At 42.8% G+C, this 21,392-nt stretch overlaps 1 protein-coding gene across 7 annotated transcripts in view; it reads left to right on the forward strand.

Annotated features, from left to right (window-relative positions):
* The window catches only part of LOC128825491 (adapter molecule crk), a 152,673-nt gene that overhangs the window by 17,313 nt on the left and 113,968 nt on the right, over positions 1-21,392 (forward strand). The window contains exon 2 of one of the 7 annotated variants that reach the window (XM_054008019.1): positions 11,285-11,820. The exons of 5 other annotated variants lie outside the window; for them this stretch is intronic. In XM_054008019.1, the coding sequence (XP_053863994.1) occupies positions 11,285-11,820 (536 nt within the window). The remainder of the gene's footprint in view (positions 1-11,284; positions 11,821-21,392) is intronic. One more of the 7 variants, XM_054008025.1, reaches the window with a different exon arrangement.

Below are 21,392 nucleotides of genomic sequence, written 5' to 3' on the forward strand. Positions count from 1 at the left end.
CTCTCCTGAAGGTTTCTAGGGATGTCAGCCTTATTTCTTCCTCTATGGTAAGATACTTTCCCATACCAGTCCACGATGACTTTGGCAATCACCATTGCAGCAAAGGCTAGTGTACGTGGGGCCAGGGGCTTCAGTACACCAGCAGCAGCTGTGCTGTCTGTGCCTATGTTACCCTCAGGAGTGAGATATCCGCTAAAATTACCACTGTCTGTGGAAAATAGTGCCAATGTTCAATGGGCATAAGTGTAGGGCAACAAAGGCTGAAATTTTGTTTTGTACAACTGCATTGCCTTCCCCTCTAATGCCTCTGCTCGGCCATACTCACCATGGCTGGGGCTGGTGAGCGATGCTGTGCACAGGCACTCCCAGGCTGAAGTGTCAATAACCGTGTCTTGTTTAAAACTTTAGGGGAGCCAAGGGAAGGGAGTTAGGAAACTTAACTTTCACTTTTCCTTGTGCTATACATAGAATACCTCTGTATGTTTTGTCTGTAGCTGCTGCTGTTGTGGTGTTGAGAGGTCCCCCCTACACACCCATGGAACGTCAGACCATGATAAAGGAGGAGAAAGAAGAGGATATGTGCAGAGAGATCCTGCAAGCTAGTGCTGCATCGGATCATAAAAAGAGAGCCTGGAGGGTGAATGTTGCAGACAGTATGGAGAGGGAAAGAGTGGATAGGAGAAGGAAATGTACCAGGACATAATGGGCCTTCTTCATCAGCAAACACAAATGCTGCAGACCTAAGTTCCCTGTAAGCTGCGCGGCCACGCAGCAGACTGTTTAGCGCTGCCCAGCTGACCTACCACGGCCAGGGGAGGGGTGCACCATAGGCGCCAACTTCCGCTGTAACTACGGAGGGTACTGGACCCCCGCCCCGGCCCTAATCCATCCCTTCCCCCAAGTCCCCACCCCTGTCCTGCCTCTTCCCTGCCTCTTACCCCGAGTGTGCCCCATCCCCGCTCTTCTCTCTGCCTCCCAGAGCTTCCTACCTACATGCTGCGAAACAGCTGTTCGCAGGGGCGGGAGGCGCTGGGAGGGAGGAGTTGGTCAGGCGCTGGGGGTGGGGGTAGCTTGGCTGCTGGTGGGTGCTGCTGAGCAGCACCCGCTAATTTTCTCTGTGGGTGCTCCAGCCCTGGAGCACCCACGGATTTGGCACCCTAGGGGGTGTCCCTCCCCCAGTCCCAACTCAGACCCGGACCTGCCATGACCGGGCACCGCTCCCCCAACTCAGCCCCAGCCCAGACCTGCCGGGGGAGGGGTGCCTATCCCACGGCCCCAGCCCCTGAGCTGTCACAGCGGGGAGAGGTGCCTCTCCCCCGCCCCATTCAGCCCAAGAGCTGCTGTAGGGAGAGAGAGCTGGGGGGAGTCCTCTCTCCCTGCCATAGCCCCGGAGCATCCTCCTGCACCATAAACCCCTCACCCCTGGCCCCACCCTATGCACCCCAGCCCTGAGCTCCTCAGCCCCACCCAGAACCCGCATCCCAGCCAAAGTCCTCATCCCCCCCACACACCCCAACCCTCTGCCCCAGCCCTGAGCCCCACCTCAGAGCCTGTACCCCCAGCTGGAGCTCTCACATCCCTGCAGCCAGCCCTGCTCCACTCTGCTCCAGCCCTGAGCCCCCTCCCACACTCTGAACCCCTTGGCCCCACCCCACCACATGAATTTTGTTATGTGCACCAATATGAAGGTGATGTGTCTCACATAACAAAATTTATTCTGCACATGTGTGGGGGAAAAATTAGAGGGAACACTGCTGCAGACTCTTGTTGACCTACAGGTTCAACAATTACGGGTTCACTTCCCTTTGCAGTCCGTGGAGAACTCCATTTTAGCACCTTTCTACGCCTCCCCCCGCCAACTTTCCACATAGCATCAGGGGATGCATCCATATCCCCTACCACTTCACGCTGGTGGACAATTAGGAGAACCATAGCTTCACATACACTGATGCATGAGAGTCGCTATTGCTGCATGTGTAGCCAGAATGAATTGAAAAGGACATGAATGTTCTGTCTCCTTGTTAAGTTCTGTTAATTTATTTCAGAACTTTTTATTGTATTTGTTTTTTTAATTGTACCCTGGGTTTTTTTACACTGGTTTCGGTTCTCAATAAAAATATTTTTTGGTAAATTCATCTTTATTACTTCACAACATATGTTGCAGAATGCCCAGCACTATTGAAAGCACTGACTGCTTGTTGTACAGGTGGACAAAACTTATAGGATCAGTGACAAAAACACTGTGTAATAATTGTAAATGTACAAGCAGCACTGGAAAATTAATAGGCCCATTAACAAACAGTGTTGTATTCATAAATGTACAACAAGCACCACACAATTCCTAATAACCACCAAAATTCCAGGGCAGATAGAGCACGTTCGCCCATATCATCTTACTGTGGCTGACTGTTAAAGTGCTCTTTCAAGGCCTCCCTCAGCTGCATAGTTCCACACTGAGCTCTTGTAATAGCCCTTGTGTCTGGCAGTTCAAACGCAGCAGACAGCCACTCCATCTTTGCCCTTCATCCCAGCGGCAACTTTTCCCCCTTTGCCTCACAGATATTATGCAGAATGCAACAGGCAGCTATAATCACTGGGATACTTTTCTCACTCATATCCAGTCTTGAGTAAACAACCCCAGCATCCCGTCAGTCTACCAAAAGCACATTCATCTCTTATTATGCACCTGCTGAGCCAGTAGTTGAATCTCTTCTTGGTGCTGTCGGGGTGGCTGGTGTATGACTTCACGAGCCAGGGGTAGTCCGGGTACCCCAAGGTCACTGTTGGCATTTCAACATCTCTAACGATAATCCACCAGTCAGGAAAGAATGTCCCTGCTTGCAGCTTTCTGAACAGTCCTGTGTCCTTAAAGATGCAAGCATCATGCACCTTCCCTGACCAGCCAGCGCTGAGGGCAGTGGAGCGTTCCCAGTTATCCAACAATGTTTGCATAATCTTAGAAAAGTAGCCTGTTCTGTTGATGTACTCTGTGACAAGATGGGCTGGTGCCAAAATCCATCCAGTATGTCCTGCACATTACTGCAAGTCACAGTCCTGCATAGCAGGAGACCATTAATGGCCCCCTGTTATAGATTTTCCAAGTCCAAAGTGATGTCCTACTGACTGGTAGCAATCTGGTGTTGCAAGCTTTTAGAAAGCAATCATCACTCACTTGGCTGTCAGTACAGCTATCATTCTAGTCTCCCTGTGCTAGAGGGCTGGGGTGAGTTTGGCATACAGATCCAGGAATGTGGTCTTTTGCATCTGACAGTTCTGCAGCCACTGCTCGTCATCCCAAACCTGCATCATGATGTGATCACAGTCAGTGCTTGTTTCTTCGGCACAGAAGCAGCGCTCCCTGGTCTGCAGCTGCTCTGTGAATGCCACCACCATCCTTGAATTGGTTTTTGCTATATCACTCAGCAAACTGTCCTCCACAAAATCTTCATGTAACCCAATGCTGAAGTTCTTAGTATGGCTCTCCAAATACCAGAGGATCATTCATCCTCTGCTTGCAACAGTCATGACGATAGTGCAGAGCTGTTCGGACTTCATGCTTCTGTCAGAGATGGCAGAGAGTGAAAAGTGCAGCAAGGCTTTGTGGGATTTTTTAAAAAGAGGAAAAATATGGGATACGGGTGACATTATGGGATGGAGGAAGTTGCATGATGGGAATTTGACCCCTTGCTCCTACTTACTCCTGTGCAACTTGTTTCTGCCTCACCAATTTCCCAAAAGGCAGTGTGCCAGACAATGGCAAGTTTCGCCTTGGAATATTTACCCTGGTGTACCACGCACTGCATTGACACAAACACCTGGTGAGTATCTGAAGTGTCAATGCAGGGAACCAAGTATGTGCACGCACAAGCAGTATGCTAACTGTGATGGTTTTATGCCAAAATAACTTGTCAATCAAAGTTTGTAGTGTAGACGTGACCTAAGGATGCCAGAATGTGACCCAGAATGTTTAAGTGATATGTCCATGATCACACGAGATTGGCAGAAACAGGAATTGAACCCAGAATTTTTGAGTTCCAGATCAGTGTCTCCCTAGGGGTGACTAAGGTTTGATCCAGATAGTCCCCTCTAACTAGCCCACTGACAGAGTTCTTAACTGTGTTGCAGGTGACCAAATCTGATGCCATTGGCCTTAGAGCTTCACTTCAGCAGAGCACATTGTTCTGTCCTAACTTGGAAGCCTTCTGTTTAGTTTGGCTAGAAAGGATAGAAATCCATAAGCATGGACTCTTCAAGCAGGTGGCTTATGTCGTGTCATCTCAGAGGCCATCTACAGCTTGAGATAAAAAGGTTTGCCTGTGGTACAGTCAGGCCCAATTAGTCCCTTTGACTTGTCCTGTGCAAAAATGTTTGACTATCTTCTTTATCTGTTTGAGTACAACTTAAAAATTAACTCTATCCAGATAAATTTGGCAGCTATTTCAGTTTATTGTACCCTAGCAGAAGTTAGACTCTGCAGCTCTTTGTCATAAGGTTCAGACAGTTCGGGGCAACTGCATCTGTATTTTCGCTTAGTGGCCCAGCAAGGACATCCACAGTCAGGCTTCCAGCTCCCTAGCTGTTGGCTGTCTTGGGTGGATCCCTGTCCCTCTCCCTTCTGACAAGGGTATTTCTAGGCTGAACTGTTTCTTGTGTTCACTGTGTATTTACCAGTACAGATAAGTTACCCAAGGATACCTGCTTGCTTTCTTTTCAGAGACTGTTAACAGGGTAATTGCTACATTTATAAATAGGGCTGTCAAGTGAGTAAAAAAATTAATCGTGATTAATCACACTGTTAATAATAGAATACCATTTAAATATTTTTGATGTTTTTAAACATTTTCAAATATATATTATTTCAGTTACAACACAGAATACAAAGTGTACAGTGCTCACTTTATATTTATTTTTATTACAAATATTTGCACTGTAAAAAATAAAATAAATAGTATTTTTCAATTCCCCGATTGCAGGTACAGTAGTGCAATCTCTTTATCATGAAAGTTGAATTTATAAATGTAGAATTATGTAAAAAAAAAAAACTGCATTCAAAAATAAAACAAAGTAAAACTTTACAGCCTACAACTCCACTCAGTCCTACTTCTTGTTCAGCCAATTGCTCAGACAGACAAGTTTGTTTACATTTGCAGGAGATAATGCTGCCCGCTTCTTTTTTACACTGTCACCTGAAAGTGAAAACAGGCGTTCACATGGCATTGTTGTCGCTAACGTCACAATATATTTACGTGCCAGATGCCCTAAAGATTTATATCTCTTCATGCTTCAACCACCATTCCAGAGAACATGCATCCATGCTGATGACTGTTATAACAACAAGCACCCACTGCTTGATATCAATCCAAAGCAGTGGGACCAACGCATGTTCATTTTCATCGTCTGAGTCAGATGCCACCAGCAGAAGGTTGATTTTCTTTTTTGGTGGTTCGGGTTCTGTAGTTTCCGCATTGGACTGTTGTTCTTTAAAAACTTCTGAAAGCATGCTCCACACCTAGTCCCTCTCAGATTTTGTAAGGCACTTCAGATTCTTAGACCTTGGGTTGAGTGCCATAACTATCTTCAGAAATCTCACATTGGTACCTTCTTTGTGTTTTGTCAAATCTGCAGAGAAAGTGATCTTAAAAGGAACAGCATGTGCTGGGTCATCAGCCGAACCTGCTATAACATGAAATATATGGCAGAATGCGGGTAAAACAGAGCAGGAGACATACAATTCTCCCACAAAGAGTTCAGTCACAAATTTTATTATTATTTTTTTTAACAAGCATTATCAGCATGGAAGCATGGACTCTGGAATGGTGGCCGAAGCACGCAGGGGCATACGAATGTTTAGCTTATGTAACTTACGTAAATAACTTGCAATGCTGGCTACAAAAGTGCCATGTGAACGCCTGTTCTCACTTTCAGATGACACTGTAAATAATCAGGCAGCATTATGTCCTGTAGATGTAAACAAACTTTTGTCTCCGTGATTGGCTGAACTAGAAGTAGGACTGAGTGGACTCATAGGTGCTAAAGTTTTACATTGTTTTGTTTTTGAGTGAAGTTATGTAACAAAAAAAATTCTACACTTGTAACTTGCACTTTCACAATAAAGAGATTGCACTACAGTACTTGCATGAGGTGAATTGAAAAATACTATCTTTTGTTTATCATTTTTAGAGTGCAACTATTAGTAATAAAAATAATATAAAGTGAGCGTTGTACACTTTGTATTCTGTGTTGTAACTGAAATCAATATATTTGAAAATATAGAAAAACATCCAAAAATATTTAATAAATTTAACGTGGTGTTCTGTTGCTTAACAATGTGATTAAAACTGCGCGTAAGCACGATTAATTTTTTTAGTTAATCGTATGAGTTAATTACGATTAATCGACAGCCCTAGTCATAAGTTCTACACAGTTCTTTCTATGCAAACCTACTTTATTCTTAAGGTAAAAAGCATGATAGAGAAAACAATAATTATAAAGACACCTACACAACTCTTAACATGCAGTCTGGCAGGCACAGACCTTCCAACCCTACCATAAGGATTGGAGCCCTCCGTGGACCAGGGGTCCTGTCCATTTGCTGGATCAGGAAGAAGCCCATGAGCGAGTTTAAAAACAGGCTATTTATCCCCAAACACTTTTTTTTGTTGGTCCCAGTTTAAACTACTAGATGCATATCTGTCCGGGTGGGTGGCTTCCAAGGCTGATAACGTAGGAAAGTACATTAGCATCCCCACTCCCTGCTAGAGAAGGTACGTACAGTGTCCTAACAACACACATATAACTGCATTTTTAGTACAATGTCCCCCAAAGGTATTAACTGTAATTCAGTGAGGTTTAACTTAATTTAGTAAATTTCATCTTAATTCCATAAGGTTTGTTCAGGATAATGTAGGATATTGTCAATCTGTCACATCTATTTCAGTTTATTGTCCCTTAGTAGAAGTCTCGCAACACCACCCCCATTATAAAGCCTTTGGTCATGGGATATTAATGTGGCCCTGACAAAGCTTATCAAACTTTCTTTAGAACCACTTATTTCCTATGAGTTTAAGTTCTTTACATGCAGTAATTTTGCTGGTGGCAATGACTTTAGTCTAACGACCAAGTTATCGTATACCAGTCTTTCCTGAGATAAAGTGTTGCTGCAGAGTTCAAGTTCTCTCCAGTGTGGTATTGGAGTTCCACACTAGTGATCATATTGGCCTGCCAACATTCTTCCCACACCTGCCTGCCCATTCCATATGCTTGATCTTAAAAAGTCCCGGGGAGGACTAAAACCTTTAGAAAATCAACACAATTTTTGCTTCATTTGGTACCAACACCGTAGAGGATCATGTCTAAGTGGATGCCTGATTGCATTTCATACTGCTGTGACCTGGTTGGCCTGAAATTAGAACGGCATATCTGGGCTCCCATCACAGCTTGCTAGGGAGATTAAAAAAAAAAAATTATCACAGACATCTGCAAAGCAACTATATGGCCCTCTCTCCTCACATTTACAAAACATTGTTGCTTGGATGTGGCCTACAAGAAGGAATCCTCTTTATTGGTTCTCTATTTTCCAGACCTTGTTTATAAGGTAGGAGGGAAAACTGTGGCCTGTGGACCAGATCTGGCCCGTCAGGGCTTTCAGTCTGGCCCACAGGATTGCCAGCCCCGAGGCACAGCGGGGCTAAGGCAGGCTTCTTGCCTGTCCTGGCCCCGTGCAGCTCCCGGAAGCGGCTGGCACTGCCTGCAGCTCCCATTGCCCGGGAATGGGGAACCCAACCAATGGAAGCTTCACGGGTGGTACCTGCAGGCGAAGGCAGTGTGCAGCAGAGCCGCCTGCCCCGCCCCACCCCCAGGAGCCACTGCCGGACATGCTGGCCACTTCCAGGCGCGGGGCCAGGATAGGCAGCTTGTCTTAGCCCCTCTGTGTGCCGCTGCCACCCCAGAGCCGCTCGAGGTAAGCGCCCCAGGCGGGAGGCCTCACCACAAACCTCGTCTGCATCCTGCACCCCAACTCCCTCCCCTCAGCTCCCTAACCCCCTCCCTTGTGCCCCCTCCCACACACCGCACCTCTCCTGTACCCCAACCCCTTGTCCTGAGCCCCTTCCTGCACACCTCACACGCTCCCTCCCAACCCCCTGCCCCAGCCCTACATTCATGGCCCTGCATACAATTTCCGTACCCAGATGTGGCCCTCAGGCCAAAGAGTCGTGTCCCTCTCTCCCCGCCCCCCCCCCCCCCCCCCCGCCCCCCGTTATGAGGTAAGGGAGGCTAAACTCTCACTACCCACCCCACCAAAAAAGATTTGTTTTGTTTTGTTATAGGATGTACCTTACTTTCAGTTAGCTAATTTATACTTATGTTTATATATTATAATGTAGGCATTTTGGGAGGTATCTTAATTCTTTCCTCTTTCTCTGCCCTATTGGCATTGGTCATGTTGTTTTTACTCATTTGCTTACATTTCCTTGTGGACACCTCTTGGGCTTCTAAGTCTGCTGGAATGTGAATCCTGGACTGATTGAGTGTACCTTATAATTTTGCTTCTCTGAAGATATTATCTAGGTGAATTCTCTCATCGCAAACACCTCATCCCATAATTCTGAGAGGTACTTTATTATATGCTTCTTCTCTGATAGTATTTTTTGCTAGTTGATCATCTTGAATCAGCTTTTCTTTCTGGGAGCATTATCTCCTGCTCAGTTGAAGGAACTACTTGGAATATTCAGGAAGTCAGGCTGAGCCAATGATCCACCCTGGTAATGCTGCCCTTGATGGTCAAAAATTTTTAAGAGCTAGGGTGAGTTCTTCTAACCTTGCACTAAGGAACTAAGGCCCAGAAGCAAGAGTTCTGTTAGAGATCCTCTTTGGAGAAACAGATTTACAAGGTAAGCAACTCTTTTTTGATAGAAGGAAAATGAACTAGACTAAGAACTTGAAGTATGACGGTCTCTCCTTCCTTACCCCTCATCATTACTTGTTGAAGTGTGAATCTCTTTGTCTCCATTTCTCCCACAACAACTGGTTATACTATATATGGAATATCAGACTTACTGTTTTCCAAATAAATTGAAGAACATAAAACCAGGAAAAAAGAGAAATAGACAGCTGGACCACTGAAACCAAGATTGGCAATTCATCAGTTGTATATCATTCATAATGTATAGTAGTGTGGGATGTGATTTATTTAGTTAAATATTTGTTGATGCATTTGATATGATGGTTTATAACTCACCTGCCATTTGACAAATATGAAGAAGGTGACTTATGCTAAGAGAAATTAGAAGTAAAAGGTTAATGCACTTGTTGCACATGTTTTGGAAATGTATATTGCTACGTTGATTTGTGGTGTTTATGACTTTCATAAAAAAAAAAAGGAAGAATGGCCTCATTTGTGTTTGCTCCAAAGCCAAGCTGCTAAAAACTCTTTGTAGTGTTTAGTATCTGTCTTCAAACACCGTTTTAGGGCATGTCTTCACTAGCAACGTTAAAGGGCTGCTGCAGCAGCGCTTTAATGTGGCTGTGTAGTCACGGTACCAGCGCTGGGAGAGAGCTCTCCTAGCACTATAAAAAAAAAAAAAACCCATCTCGAGGGGAGGCGCTGGTGCACTGTCTCCGCTGCCACTGTACAGCGCTGAAATTTGCAGTGCTCGGGGGTGGGTTTTTTTTTTCCACACCCCTGAGCGAGAACGTTGCAGCGCTGTAAAGTGGCAGTGTAGACAAGGCCTTAGTGTGTTTTTTGACCAACTACTAGTAACTAACCATAACAGCAACGTTGCTCTCTTGATGTAACATTCAGGACAGTTATGCTGTAAAGAGTAGAGGGCTAAAAAAGCTTCACGGTTCATTCTTTATCTTGGGCTTGTACCTAAAATTCATTCTATATGAAATATACAGATGTCTTATACTTTGGAAATGAAAATCCTGTACCGTCCCAAGTGAAAAGCTGAATGTGGCTGAGTTTATAGATGTGGTAGGTCGAAGACACACACAAATAAGAAAGGTTTCAGAGTAGCAGCCGTGTTAGTCTGTATCCGCAAAAAGAAAAGGAGTACTTGTGGCACCTTAGAGAGTAACAAATTTATTAGAGCATAAGCTTTCGTGGGCTACAGCCCACTTCTTCGGATGCATATATGCATATGCTCTAATAAATTTGTTAGTCTCTAAGGTGCCACAAGTCCTCCTGTTCTTTTTACAAATAAGAAACAAAACTCCTTCATTTCCTTCAGAATAAACTTGGGAGTGAAAATCAGACACTTATTAAATAGTAAAAATCTTCATTAACACAGAACATCAAGTTCAGCAAAACTCAAACTTGTGAAAACAAGGAAATACAAAGTTAAGGTAAGTGCCCATGCAACCGTAACTCTGCCCCTCTGGAGCTGGAAAGAGCCGTTGGCAATTGTCTACATGCAGGCCAGTTGCTTTCATTGTTTTAGGTATAGAGGTACTTAATAGTGGAAGCAATATGTGGGGCCGATTGTTAGAGGTGCGTTTGTGATATAAGGAGATCTGTGGATTTGTTTGAGGAATGCAGAGGTGTGATTTTGATATGTGGGTATCTGGCTCTGTGCCCCCATGCGTAGGATCAAATGAAAGAGGCGAATGTGTAACTTGAGGTTCCAGCCTGCATCATGTCAATGGAGAGTTGTGTAGGGTATGTCAGTGGCAGGGCTCTGGGGTTGACTTCCCATGGATTTGGTCAATAGTAAGAAGGGATATGAGAGCAGTCTGTGGATTTAATGATGGGTAAGGGGAAGTATAGGTTTAGGTGGCATCCTGTATGCAAGCGTTTAGGGGGTATAAAACGGTGTTAAGTGGTTATTAAATTTTACAGGAGTCAAGCACTTAGAGTTGTGCTTTGAACAGAAAGTTGGTCTTAATCTTAACTATAGCATAACTGGCCCACTGCTATAATTTTGTTCTAGTCTACCTAACCCCACCTTCCTAGTTTGACAAACTTCACTTCTAAAAATAAGATCCCATTCCATCTGAATAAGATCCACACACTCTACCTCCCAATTCTGGAAGGTACAGGATACTGTTCACTTCACTATTCTAACAAATCAAACTTCATTTTTCTTCCATGTATGCATATATACAAATCACTAACTATGTACAAAGGTTAGATACAATTAACAACATTATCCTGAAGTATAGTGCCTAATTCTGCATCAAATTATTCATCTGTAAACTTAAATAATTTTCGTAGAGATTTCATTTCAAGTTGTCACATTTTTATTATATTCTCTTTAATAATGTGCTGCCATTTTTCTTTTAGGGTTGAATCCCTCCAGATTCCGAATAGGTGACCAAGAGTTTGATTCATTACCATCTTTACTGGAATTCTACAAAATACATTATTTGGATACTACAACATTGATAGAACCTGTTTCCAAATCCAAGCAGAATAGTGGAGTTATATTGAGGCAGGAAGAAGCTGAATATGTGCGAGCTCTCTTTGACTTTAATGGAAATGATGAGGAAGATCTTCCATTTAAGAAAGGAGACATACTGAGAATCCGGGATAAGCCTGAAGAGCAATGGTGGAATGCAGAAGACAGCGATGGAAAGAGGGGAATGATACCTGTTCCTTACGTGGAGAAGTATAGACCTTCCTCTGCTTCAGTATCTACTCTGATTGGAGGTAACCAGGATAGTTCCCACCCACAGCCACTGGGAGGGCCGGAGCCAGGGCCCTATGCCCAACCCAGCATCAACACTCCGCTCCCTAACCTTCAGAATGGCCCTATTTATGCCCGGGTTATCCAGAAGCGAGTCCCTAATGCCTACGACAAGACAGCCTTGGCTTTGGAGGTACATAATGGGCAAAAATTAGAAAGAAGAGATTTGTTCAAGGGATTTCCCTTTCAAACACATAGCCTTTGTAGGAATGCTGAGTGGGAGAAAGCATTGTAATATTACTCTTGATGTAAAACTAATAACTAGTTTAATGTTTTGGATGGAGTCTTTATTTTAAACCTATTAGACTAGAGAAGGTTCTGATAATTTATATTCTAAAATGTTTAGGGTATTATATTCACTGAACAAATAACCTATTTCACTTCAAGCATTACTAATATAGCAACGCTTCCCCATCCACATTCTTATTCACTTCTTCATGCTTCTGAGGTTTTTTTCCAATAACAAAATTAAGAGTTCATAAACTGGTTAGTTTGAATACTTGGGCACAGTCTCTTTCCATTCCTAAGTGGGCATGCTGACTTCTCTCCCACACCTCCAATTTAATAACACAGATGGTTCTATGTCAGGATTCATGTATGATCTCCTTTAATAACACACTGAGATGGTGCTGATCATGCATGTGGTTTATCTGGAACATCACACACTGAAATAAGAGCACCTTTTAGGTGATTGCTCTTTCAATACCTCCCTGTGTTTCATGTGGTCTGGTAACTCTACATGTGGAAAGCATTGGGACGAGTGGATGCAGGATGCTTCTTGATGCATCACCACTTTTCCTTAAAGGGATGAATCGTTTTTTGATTGTACATTCAAATAGTAATACATGCATTCTTTTCTTTTTTCTTTTAAAATGAAATACCAAGGAAATAGGAGTACTCTATAGACACACTTCAACTAGATATCCTTAAAGTGAAGCTTGAGGGAATTGGGAGCAGGGCATTCTCAGTGGTAGGCTCTCCTCTCAGGATGGCATATAAAATGCATCTCTTTATCCAGGCTTTCCTTTAACTACAATCTCTGGATTTTCTTTATTTAATCTGCTTCCTGTTGTCCACCATCTTGGGTTCTTTCAGAGAAGCTGAGACAGTTTCTGTGAGGAGGCACAGAGGAAGCGCTTCCCATTCTTGTGATAATTAGTTTTGTCTTGTTAAAATGTACCTAAATACCTCAGTGATGTGGACACTATACATAATTAATTAATAATGCTGTCATAGCAACATCAGAAGTAATGTGGTGTTAATCAGATTATAGATGCATAACCTGGAAAATCCAAAACTTTGTTTCCTAAAGATATTGTAACCAGGGTGCACGCATGTAACTTGTTACTATATATGCTGTTGCATTTATGCTTTAAAGGTGAAATGGAAAGCTAAAATATAAATTTGAGTAAATCAAGAAATGTGCTTAGAATTAACACACACACACACAATTTTTCCAGGCTTTGATGGACACTCAGCACATAGTTTTTAATTTTTGGAATTTCATAAAGCCCTAAAATTGTTTATTTTTCTAGGTTTACTGGAGATGGCCCAGAATGATGCATTCTGGGATATCATAGATACCTGATGTACTCGAGCTCCGATATTGATGTTGTGGCATCTCTAGCAAACCAAAAAGAGCAGGTTTTTTTTTCCCCCCCAAAGTTCAGTGAAATTTTAAATTGTGTATTGAGTGACATCATAATCTTCAATATCTCTAGCAGCTTTATTAGTGGGTACAGTTGGCACACATTTCTGGACTTTCCTCTTTAGGTTTAGTTCACATTTAATAAAAAATTCCAATGCAAAGTTAAAGCTTGTAAGTAAACTTTAATTATAAAGAATTAAGAAAATGTATGTTATAATTACATGTACGTTAACAGAAAGCTGCTGTGTTGATTGGTGATACAAAGTGGGATTGAAAGTATTTATTTTCCCTTAGAAAGCATTGGAAATGTAAGTTGTCTTGTGCAGTCCATTTATAAGGGGCAAATTACCTGCAGGTGCCTTGGGCAGGTCTTCCAGTAGTTGAGTTCATGGGATTGGACACTCATCCCTTCATGATAAATGACCTATCAGTCTGCCACAGTTTGTAAGGAAGTGAAATTCCACTGAGACCTTTTCTCCCCTGTTCCAAATGAACTTAGAGAATACTACTAGCACAGGGGTTCTCAAACTTCATTGCACTGCGACCCCCTTCTGACAACAAAAATTAATAAATGACTCCAGGAGAGGGGATCGAAGACTGAGCTCGCCTGAGCACCACTGCCTTGGGCGGGAGGGCCCCAAAGCTTTCAGCCCAAGGGTTTCAGGCAAGGGGGTGGCATGTAACCTAAGCCCCACCACCTGGAGCTGAAGCCTTTGGGCTTCGGCTTTGGCCCTGGGCGATGAGGCTCGGGCTTTGACTTTGGCCAGCATGTCTAAAACCAGCCCTGGCAACCCCATTAAAACGGGGTTGCGACCCACTTTGGGGTCCCAACCTAAAGTTTGAGAACTGCTGCAGTCTACTTTCCTAACTAAAGCCATGAAGTCATAGTGTCACAGGGTCTGCTCATCGCTACTGTGCCTCCTCTGGGTCGCTCTGGAGATTAGTTGATTCCAGGTCCAATGCCTCTTTTCCGTCTCTCACCACACACCCTGCCTTCTCTTCCTGGCTCTCAGCAAGGCAAGATACTTTGTGTTCATGGCTCAGCCCTCTGGCCAAGTCAGATGTGTCCTCCCCTTCCGGATTATCAAAGTCTCTTCTTGTGAACGGGCGCAGGCAGTCTTCCCATTCACTGCCCAGCCAGTGCCTCTTCCCCAGTAGCTGGTAGGGGAACTTGGGCCCGCCCCCCTACTCCAAGTTCCAGCTCAGGGATCCTCTAATCACCAGCCAAGGTTTGCTCCTTTCTGGACCTTACTGCCTCTTCCCTGGGCCTTTCCTAACCTTCTGGCTCCCCCTCCTCTGGGTTTGTCAGCCCCAAAGCTCCTTCCTCCCATGGAGTGACTCTAGGCTACTTCCTTCAGCCCCCCTCTGCTGCTAGTTTCCTGTCTTTATAAACCCAGACCACTCGTTCCTCCTCAGCTGGGCTCCCTCATTATTCAGTCAAGGCAGGGGAGTTGGAACAATTTGTATAGTGGGGGTGCTGAGAGCCATTGAACCAAACTGTAAACTCTGTATATAATGAAAACTACTTCAAGCCAGGGGGTGCAGCAACACCCCCATCACCCCTAGTTCCAGCACCTATGAGTCAGGGGATTACTAAAACACCTGATTCCCCTCAACTGTGGCCTGTCTGGTTAATTGGCCCCCCATTTTATCCTACATTAACCCCTTCCAGGCAAGCATGGGTGAATACCCCATTCAAGTAGGTACCCCTAGAGACTCAGCCGTTTAAAATGGGGGGTGGGGATTACACTGATTGTGCTCAACAAGTTAAGGATTTAACTAAGATTCGATTCCCTTTTCCCTTTTTCATAGACTCCTAGAAATGTAGAGCTGGAAGGGATCTCCAGAGATCATCTAGTCTGCGCACGTGCTCAGCCAGGACCAAGTATACCTAGACCATCCCTGACAGGGGTTTTTCTAACCTGTTCTTAAAAACCTTGAATGGTGGGAATTGAACAACCTCCCTTGGTAACCTATTCCAGTGCTTAACTATCCTTATATTTAGAAAGCTTTTCCTAATATCTGATCTAAATCTTCATTGCTTCAAATTAAGCCTGTTACTTGTTGTCCTACTACCTTTCAGTGGACATGGAAAACAATTGATCACTGTCCTCTTTATAGCAGCCCTTGACATATTTGAAGACTTGTCCTTCCTCAGTTGTCTTTTCTCAAGACTAACTCATGCCCAGTTTTTTCACCTTTCATCATAGGTCAGGTTTTTTTTAAACCTTTGATCATATTTGTAGTTCTCCTCTAGACTCTCCCCAGTTTGTGCACACCTTAAGGGGGAGGGATAGCTCAGTGGTTTGAGCATTGGCCTGCTAAACCTAGGGTTGTGAGTTCAGTCCTTGAGGGGGCAACTTCGGGATCTGAGGCAAAATCAGTACTTGGTCCTGCTAGTGAAGGCAGGGGCCTGGACTCAATGACCTTTCAGGGTCCCTTCCAATTCTAGGAGATAGGATATCTCCATTTATTTATTTATATTTACCTTTCCTCAAACATAGTACCTAAAACTGGACAGAGTACTCCACCAGAGGCCTCATCTGTGCTGAGTATAGTAGGACAATTACTTCCTATGTCTTACATACAACTCTTTTGTTAATACACCCCAGAATTTTCATCACATTGTTGGCTCATATTCAATTTGTAATCCACTGTAACCCCCAGATCCTTTTCAGCAATACTATTGCCTAGCCAGTTGTTCCCCATTTTGTATTTGTGCAATAATTTTTTACTTCCTCGGTGTAGTACTTTGCATTTATCTATACTGAATATCATCGTGTTGATTTCAGACCAATTCTCCAATTTGTCATGGTCATTTTGAATTCTAATCCTGTCCTCCAAAGTACTTCCAAGTTCCAACCTTTCCCAGCTTGGTGTCATTGGCAAATTTTATAAGTATATTCTCACTCCATTATCCAAGTAATTAATGAGAATACTGAATAGTACTGGACCCAGGACAAACCCCTGTGGGACCCCACTAGGTGCATCCTCCCAGTTTGACAGCAAATCATTGATAACTATTCTTTGAATATGGTTTTTCAACTAGTTGTGCACCCATTTTATAGCATCTTCATCTAGTTTGCTTATTTTATTTACATTTGAACTACCATGTATGTAGGGCTTGAAAATTTAGTGAAACATCTACTAGCCCAAGGGCTGAGCCTACCAATGAGGGTGCAAAATATCAATTCTGCCATGTCCCTCACAATTTAAAGAAATAAAAATAATTGTATGGTTCTTGTTCTTTCTCTATTATTGGCAATTCTGATTTTTAAAAAATTGCCCTTACATTTCTCTTGCTCTGGTAGATCTTTTTTCCCCCCTTCCTGGCTTCACTCAACACAATTTTTTTGGTCTCAAACAGATCACTGTGTATCTTACTGAGTTGTCTCCACTGTGTGTTTCTTTTCCCTATACCCTGTGCACTCTACCTCCTCCCAAATAGTTGTCTTGATCTCTTCCCCCATCTGTCTCTTAGTACCATATTCCCTCTCATTTCCTTAAATCTTTCTCTTTTCTCTCCAGTATGCACTGTACACTATTTGTGCATCTGTACCCTACCCTGGTCATGCACCTACTCTGTCTGCACTGTCTCTGCTGTCTAAGGAAACAGCACTCCATTGACTTATATTCAATTCATGTTTGGAAAAATTTCCACATAGCCGTAAAGGCAAGAGACTAATTTTTTTTTAATGAAAGCTTTGATCCTGCAGAGGCTGACTGTGCTGCCTGGGAAAATTATCTGCTTGCCCCAGGCAAGTGGCTTTTTCAAGCCCTCTATTTGTGATCCAGACTACAAATAGCACTTTTGTACTGCCTCCATAAGATTAAAAATAGTGTATTTTAGAAAAGCCCAAGAAAAGAGCTGCTCTCTGGAGGAAATGACACCCTGACAAAGGATATACTGAATATTGGAAGAAAGATCTAGTATACGTATCAGATGTTGTAAAATTAAAGCTATGTTGATATGCATAAATGTTCACTTTCAAACATAGTCAAGGAAATTAAGGTTTAGAATCTCACTAAGGATGTAAATGATCCTGAAATACCTTCATCACCACTTTGTTACAAAGGGTGTGCCTTGTATAGATCCATTATGCAGCACTAGTGGGACTCTGTGTAACTCTCATTATATTTGGGTCAGTGGAGATCATTATGTGGTAAATGCCTGGGTTTTGCTGTAAAAGTGTAACAGCTACAGCTGGTGTAATGAAGATGGTGTTAAAGTTCTGGGGTAACTGCACCTCTGACCTTGTGGCCTCCTTGAGGGCACTATTCTCAGGCCTCGAGCCATTACCTTTTTCGCAGCAGGAACCTGCATTCTTCTCCCTCCAGACAAGAGATTCAGGCTGCAATTTCCTCCTACAGCTCACTATGATCACTTTAGCACCGTGGTTCTCAGACTGGGGATTGGGACCCGTCAGGGGGTCGCAAGGTTATTACATGGGGGGAGTTGCAAGCTGTCAGCCTCCACCCCAAACCTCATTTTGCCTCCAGCATTTATAATGGTGATAAATATATTAAAAAGTGTTTTTAATTTATAAAGGGGAGTCGCACTCAGAGGCTTGCTATGTGAAAGGGGTCACCAGTACAAAAGTTTGAGAACCACTGCTTTAGCAAGTCTCAGTTAAGTTCAGCAACTACTTTCCTGCTACCTCCCATGGGCTATGACAGGGTTAATCAGTGGCCAACCAGCCTTCATGAAGCAAAGTATTTATTTAGAGAAAACATGTCTCGAAAACAAAAAACAGCTTATATATATTCCAGTCTTACTAGGTGTCAGCAATCTTCCACGTGGGGACCCTGGTATGTTTCAAAATCCATCAAACCATTTCAGAAAGGTTTTCCCCAGTTGGTTACAGTTTCATGTTAGATCTTGGATCCAATGAGTAATACCTCCCACCGCCCACCCATAGCAGGCTGACCACTAGATACAGTTCTCATTTCTTTGTCTTCTGGGCCTCTTGAACTGGGTCAAAACGAGTATATGCAGTTTCCCCCCAAGGTGTAGTATTTCTGCAAACTTGTTTATCTGCCTAGAGATGTGTAGTAATTACCCTTAGAGACATAGGTTCCTAATAGTTCATTCCTGTTTAGTGACTTCCCTTCAGTTACTGCATTGCTTGTCTTGTTTCACGAAGGAAATTAACCTCTTTACACCCAGCAGAGAACAATACAAGGTGAGAGGGAAAACGGAGTTGCACATATTCTTTCATAAAAATAAATGTTTCCCAATTCTCCATAAATGGGATAGATAAACTCTCTGTAAAACCATTCTTTAAGGGCATCTGAGAAAAACAGAGCATTTAAATTAACTTGTCTTATTTTGTGCATTACCAGACTCTGTCAGATATTTGAAACAAAGCATTGGAATGTCAAGTTTGAAATTGATTTAAGAAGCTCTGACTTTGATTGGTTGAGAGTTAAATTGTTAACTTAAAAAAAATTAAAAGCTATTGTAATAGCTTGGAAATTGATTATACCTGCTTTCCAGTGAGGTAAAGATTTTTTTCAATCTAAAGAGATTGGAAGTATTACTGACAGGTCACATCCAAATGAGAGAGAGCTCTATTGACTAAATGGAGATAGTGAAACAGTGACAAAGAATAGTAAAATATAGGAATCTCCCCTTTTGATAATCTTCATTGAAAGTCTCTGAACCAGAACAACTATTTTTCTTAACTGTGTACGGTAGTACTATATATGTGCCAGAGGGACAAGTTAAATTTGCTTTGGGAACCATAATTCATTCTTTACTGATTCTGGTTGCTTTTTTAAATATATAACAATGCACTAAAAAGGCTTTTTGATTTTCATATATTGTACATTCTTGGGAGGAATGGGCCAGGGGAGACTTCTGGGCAGGGAGGGAGAGGGGAAGGTGCCAAGATAAGTTGCTAGTTATTCTACAAGATTTATAATATAAAAAGAACTTAAAAACCAAATTATCTGTTTTGTAGTATATTCTGCCTAGAATTTAATTATTGATCTGTATTTACTGGTGTCCCACAGTCCCTTTATTTCAGGTTATGCCAGCACAGAGGGATTGCAAAGCAATCATAAAGCCCCTTGAGACTACTTCCAGTACAGTGGGACTCCGACAAGCTCAGAGCTGGCTCCATTGTCTCCATGCTTCCTCCAGTGCAGAGAGTGCACTAGTAGTGGTAGGAGGTCAAAGTGGGGGGCATGGCTGAGGGTGGCCCGTTGCTCCATCTGTTTCCCGGTGCTGCTAGTCCTTCATTCACCACTAGGTGCTGCAGTATCTTCAAGGCTACCCCAGTGTTTCTCAACCTTTCCAGACTACTGTACCCCTTTCAGGAGTCTGATTTGTCTTGCACACCCCAAGTTTCACCTCACTTAAATACTACTGAGTTACAAAAGCAGATATAACAATATGAAAGGATTACAGCACACCATTACTGAAAAATTGCTTACTTTCTCATTTTCTCTGTATGAAATGTTAGTGCTTTTTATGTAAAACTAGGCAAATATCTAGAAGAGTTGATGTATCTCCTGGAAGACCTCTGTGTACCCCACCGGGTATGCGTACTCCTGGTTGAGAACCACTGGGCTACCCTAACCTGCAGTCCCAGGATAGGAGAGATGCAAACGACCACTGTTCCTGTGTGGTGGGCTCTGAATTCTCCCTCTTCAGCACTCTCACTTCATTTCCAATTATCCCTTTCAAAATTCACATACCCTGTCACATCTAAAACAGAAGATTTAACCTTATCACAGAAAATATTTGAATCTATGGAAAAACTTGATTATAACACATTGTTAAAACCTTTGTTATACTAAAGGCAAAATAAACTGAAAGTAGGTTTCTGGAACATGACAACAGTGGATGAAACAACAAAAGCTGTGCAGGCGATGAAAGAAATTTTGAAATTCTTGAAGCAAATTAATGTCAATGGCCAAGAGCTGATAAAAAACATTTTTAAAAATGTCAGTGTAATCAGGAAGGCAAGATGGTTAGCGCTCAGGAATAGCATTAACTATGACTTCCAAAGCAGAAAAATCACATAGAGAGAGGGAGCTGATTAACAGCAGATTATGTTTCAAACATGATAAGAGTATGACAATTATACAGTGTTATGCACCAACAGACAACTATAGTAAGATCAGTGATCATTTCTACAGTTGTCAACAAACGCCGACAATATTCCCAAGCATGAGATTTGCTTAATAATGGTGGATTTCAGTGCCAACATTGGGGATGATGATGACAGAGTGGATAAAGCAATGGGCAAGCTTGACCTTGGTTTCTAAAATCAGAATGGTGAAAGACTGATAGAACTGTGTGGTATCAGGGCTTATTACTGGTGGAACACTATTCCCAGACAAAGTTTTATACATAAAGTAACTTGAAATTTGCCAGATGGACTGGCAGCATTAGATGGCAAAGGAGCTTTAAAGCTCTCAACAGCTGTTCTGGAAAAAATTCATTTGCTAATGAAAGCAGTGTTAACATACTGTATCTGCCTCATAGTGTGTTGCAGCATTTCAGTCTGGAGGTGATGAATACATTGATCATTTTGGCCAGATCATCATCTGGGAGGTAGGTCTGAAGTTCTACTAGCCAGCTGAAGGTAGAAATAGGCATATTTCACCACTGATACCATATGGGTGTCTTGATCTAGTGATGAGCTGAACAGGACTTGAGGCTTTGTACTATTTTGATGAATAGGGGTTAGATGCTTTCTGTGGAAGGGGAAGATCAGCGTCTTGGTTAGTTCTCTGAAACATTTTTCCCTTTCCCTAACTATAATTGCTTAAACTAAACTCTTGAAGATGTTCTGATATCCTAGTCTTAGCATTGGCTGCTTCTATGGAAAATGATATACAGCTGAATGTCACCAGCATATTGCTGGTAATGAAGCACATGAAGTCTTGCCTCTTCAACTCTTATTTAGATATTGGGTAGGAAGAGAGGATAAATCCTTGAGGGGAGAGGAGAGATCCTTGTGGGCCTCATGAGGTGAAGGTTTTGGCATTACTACTCTGGGTCCTGTTAGAGAATATGTAATTCTGTACTGTCTGCCACCATGCAT

The sequence above is a fragment of the Malaclemys terrapin genome, chromosome 18, assembly GCF_027887155.1.
Source record: "Malaclemys terrapin pileata isolate rMalTer1 chromosome 18, rMalTer1.hap1, whole genome shotgun sequence".
NCBI lineage: Eukaryota > Metazoa > Chordata > Testudines > Emydidae > Malaclemys > Malaclemys terrapin.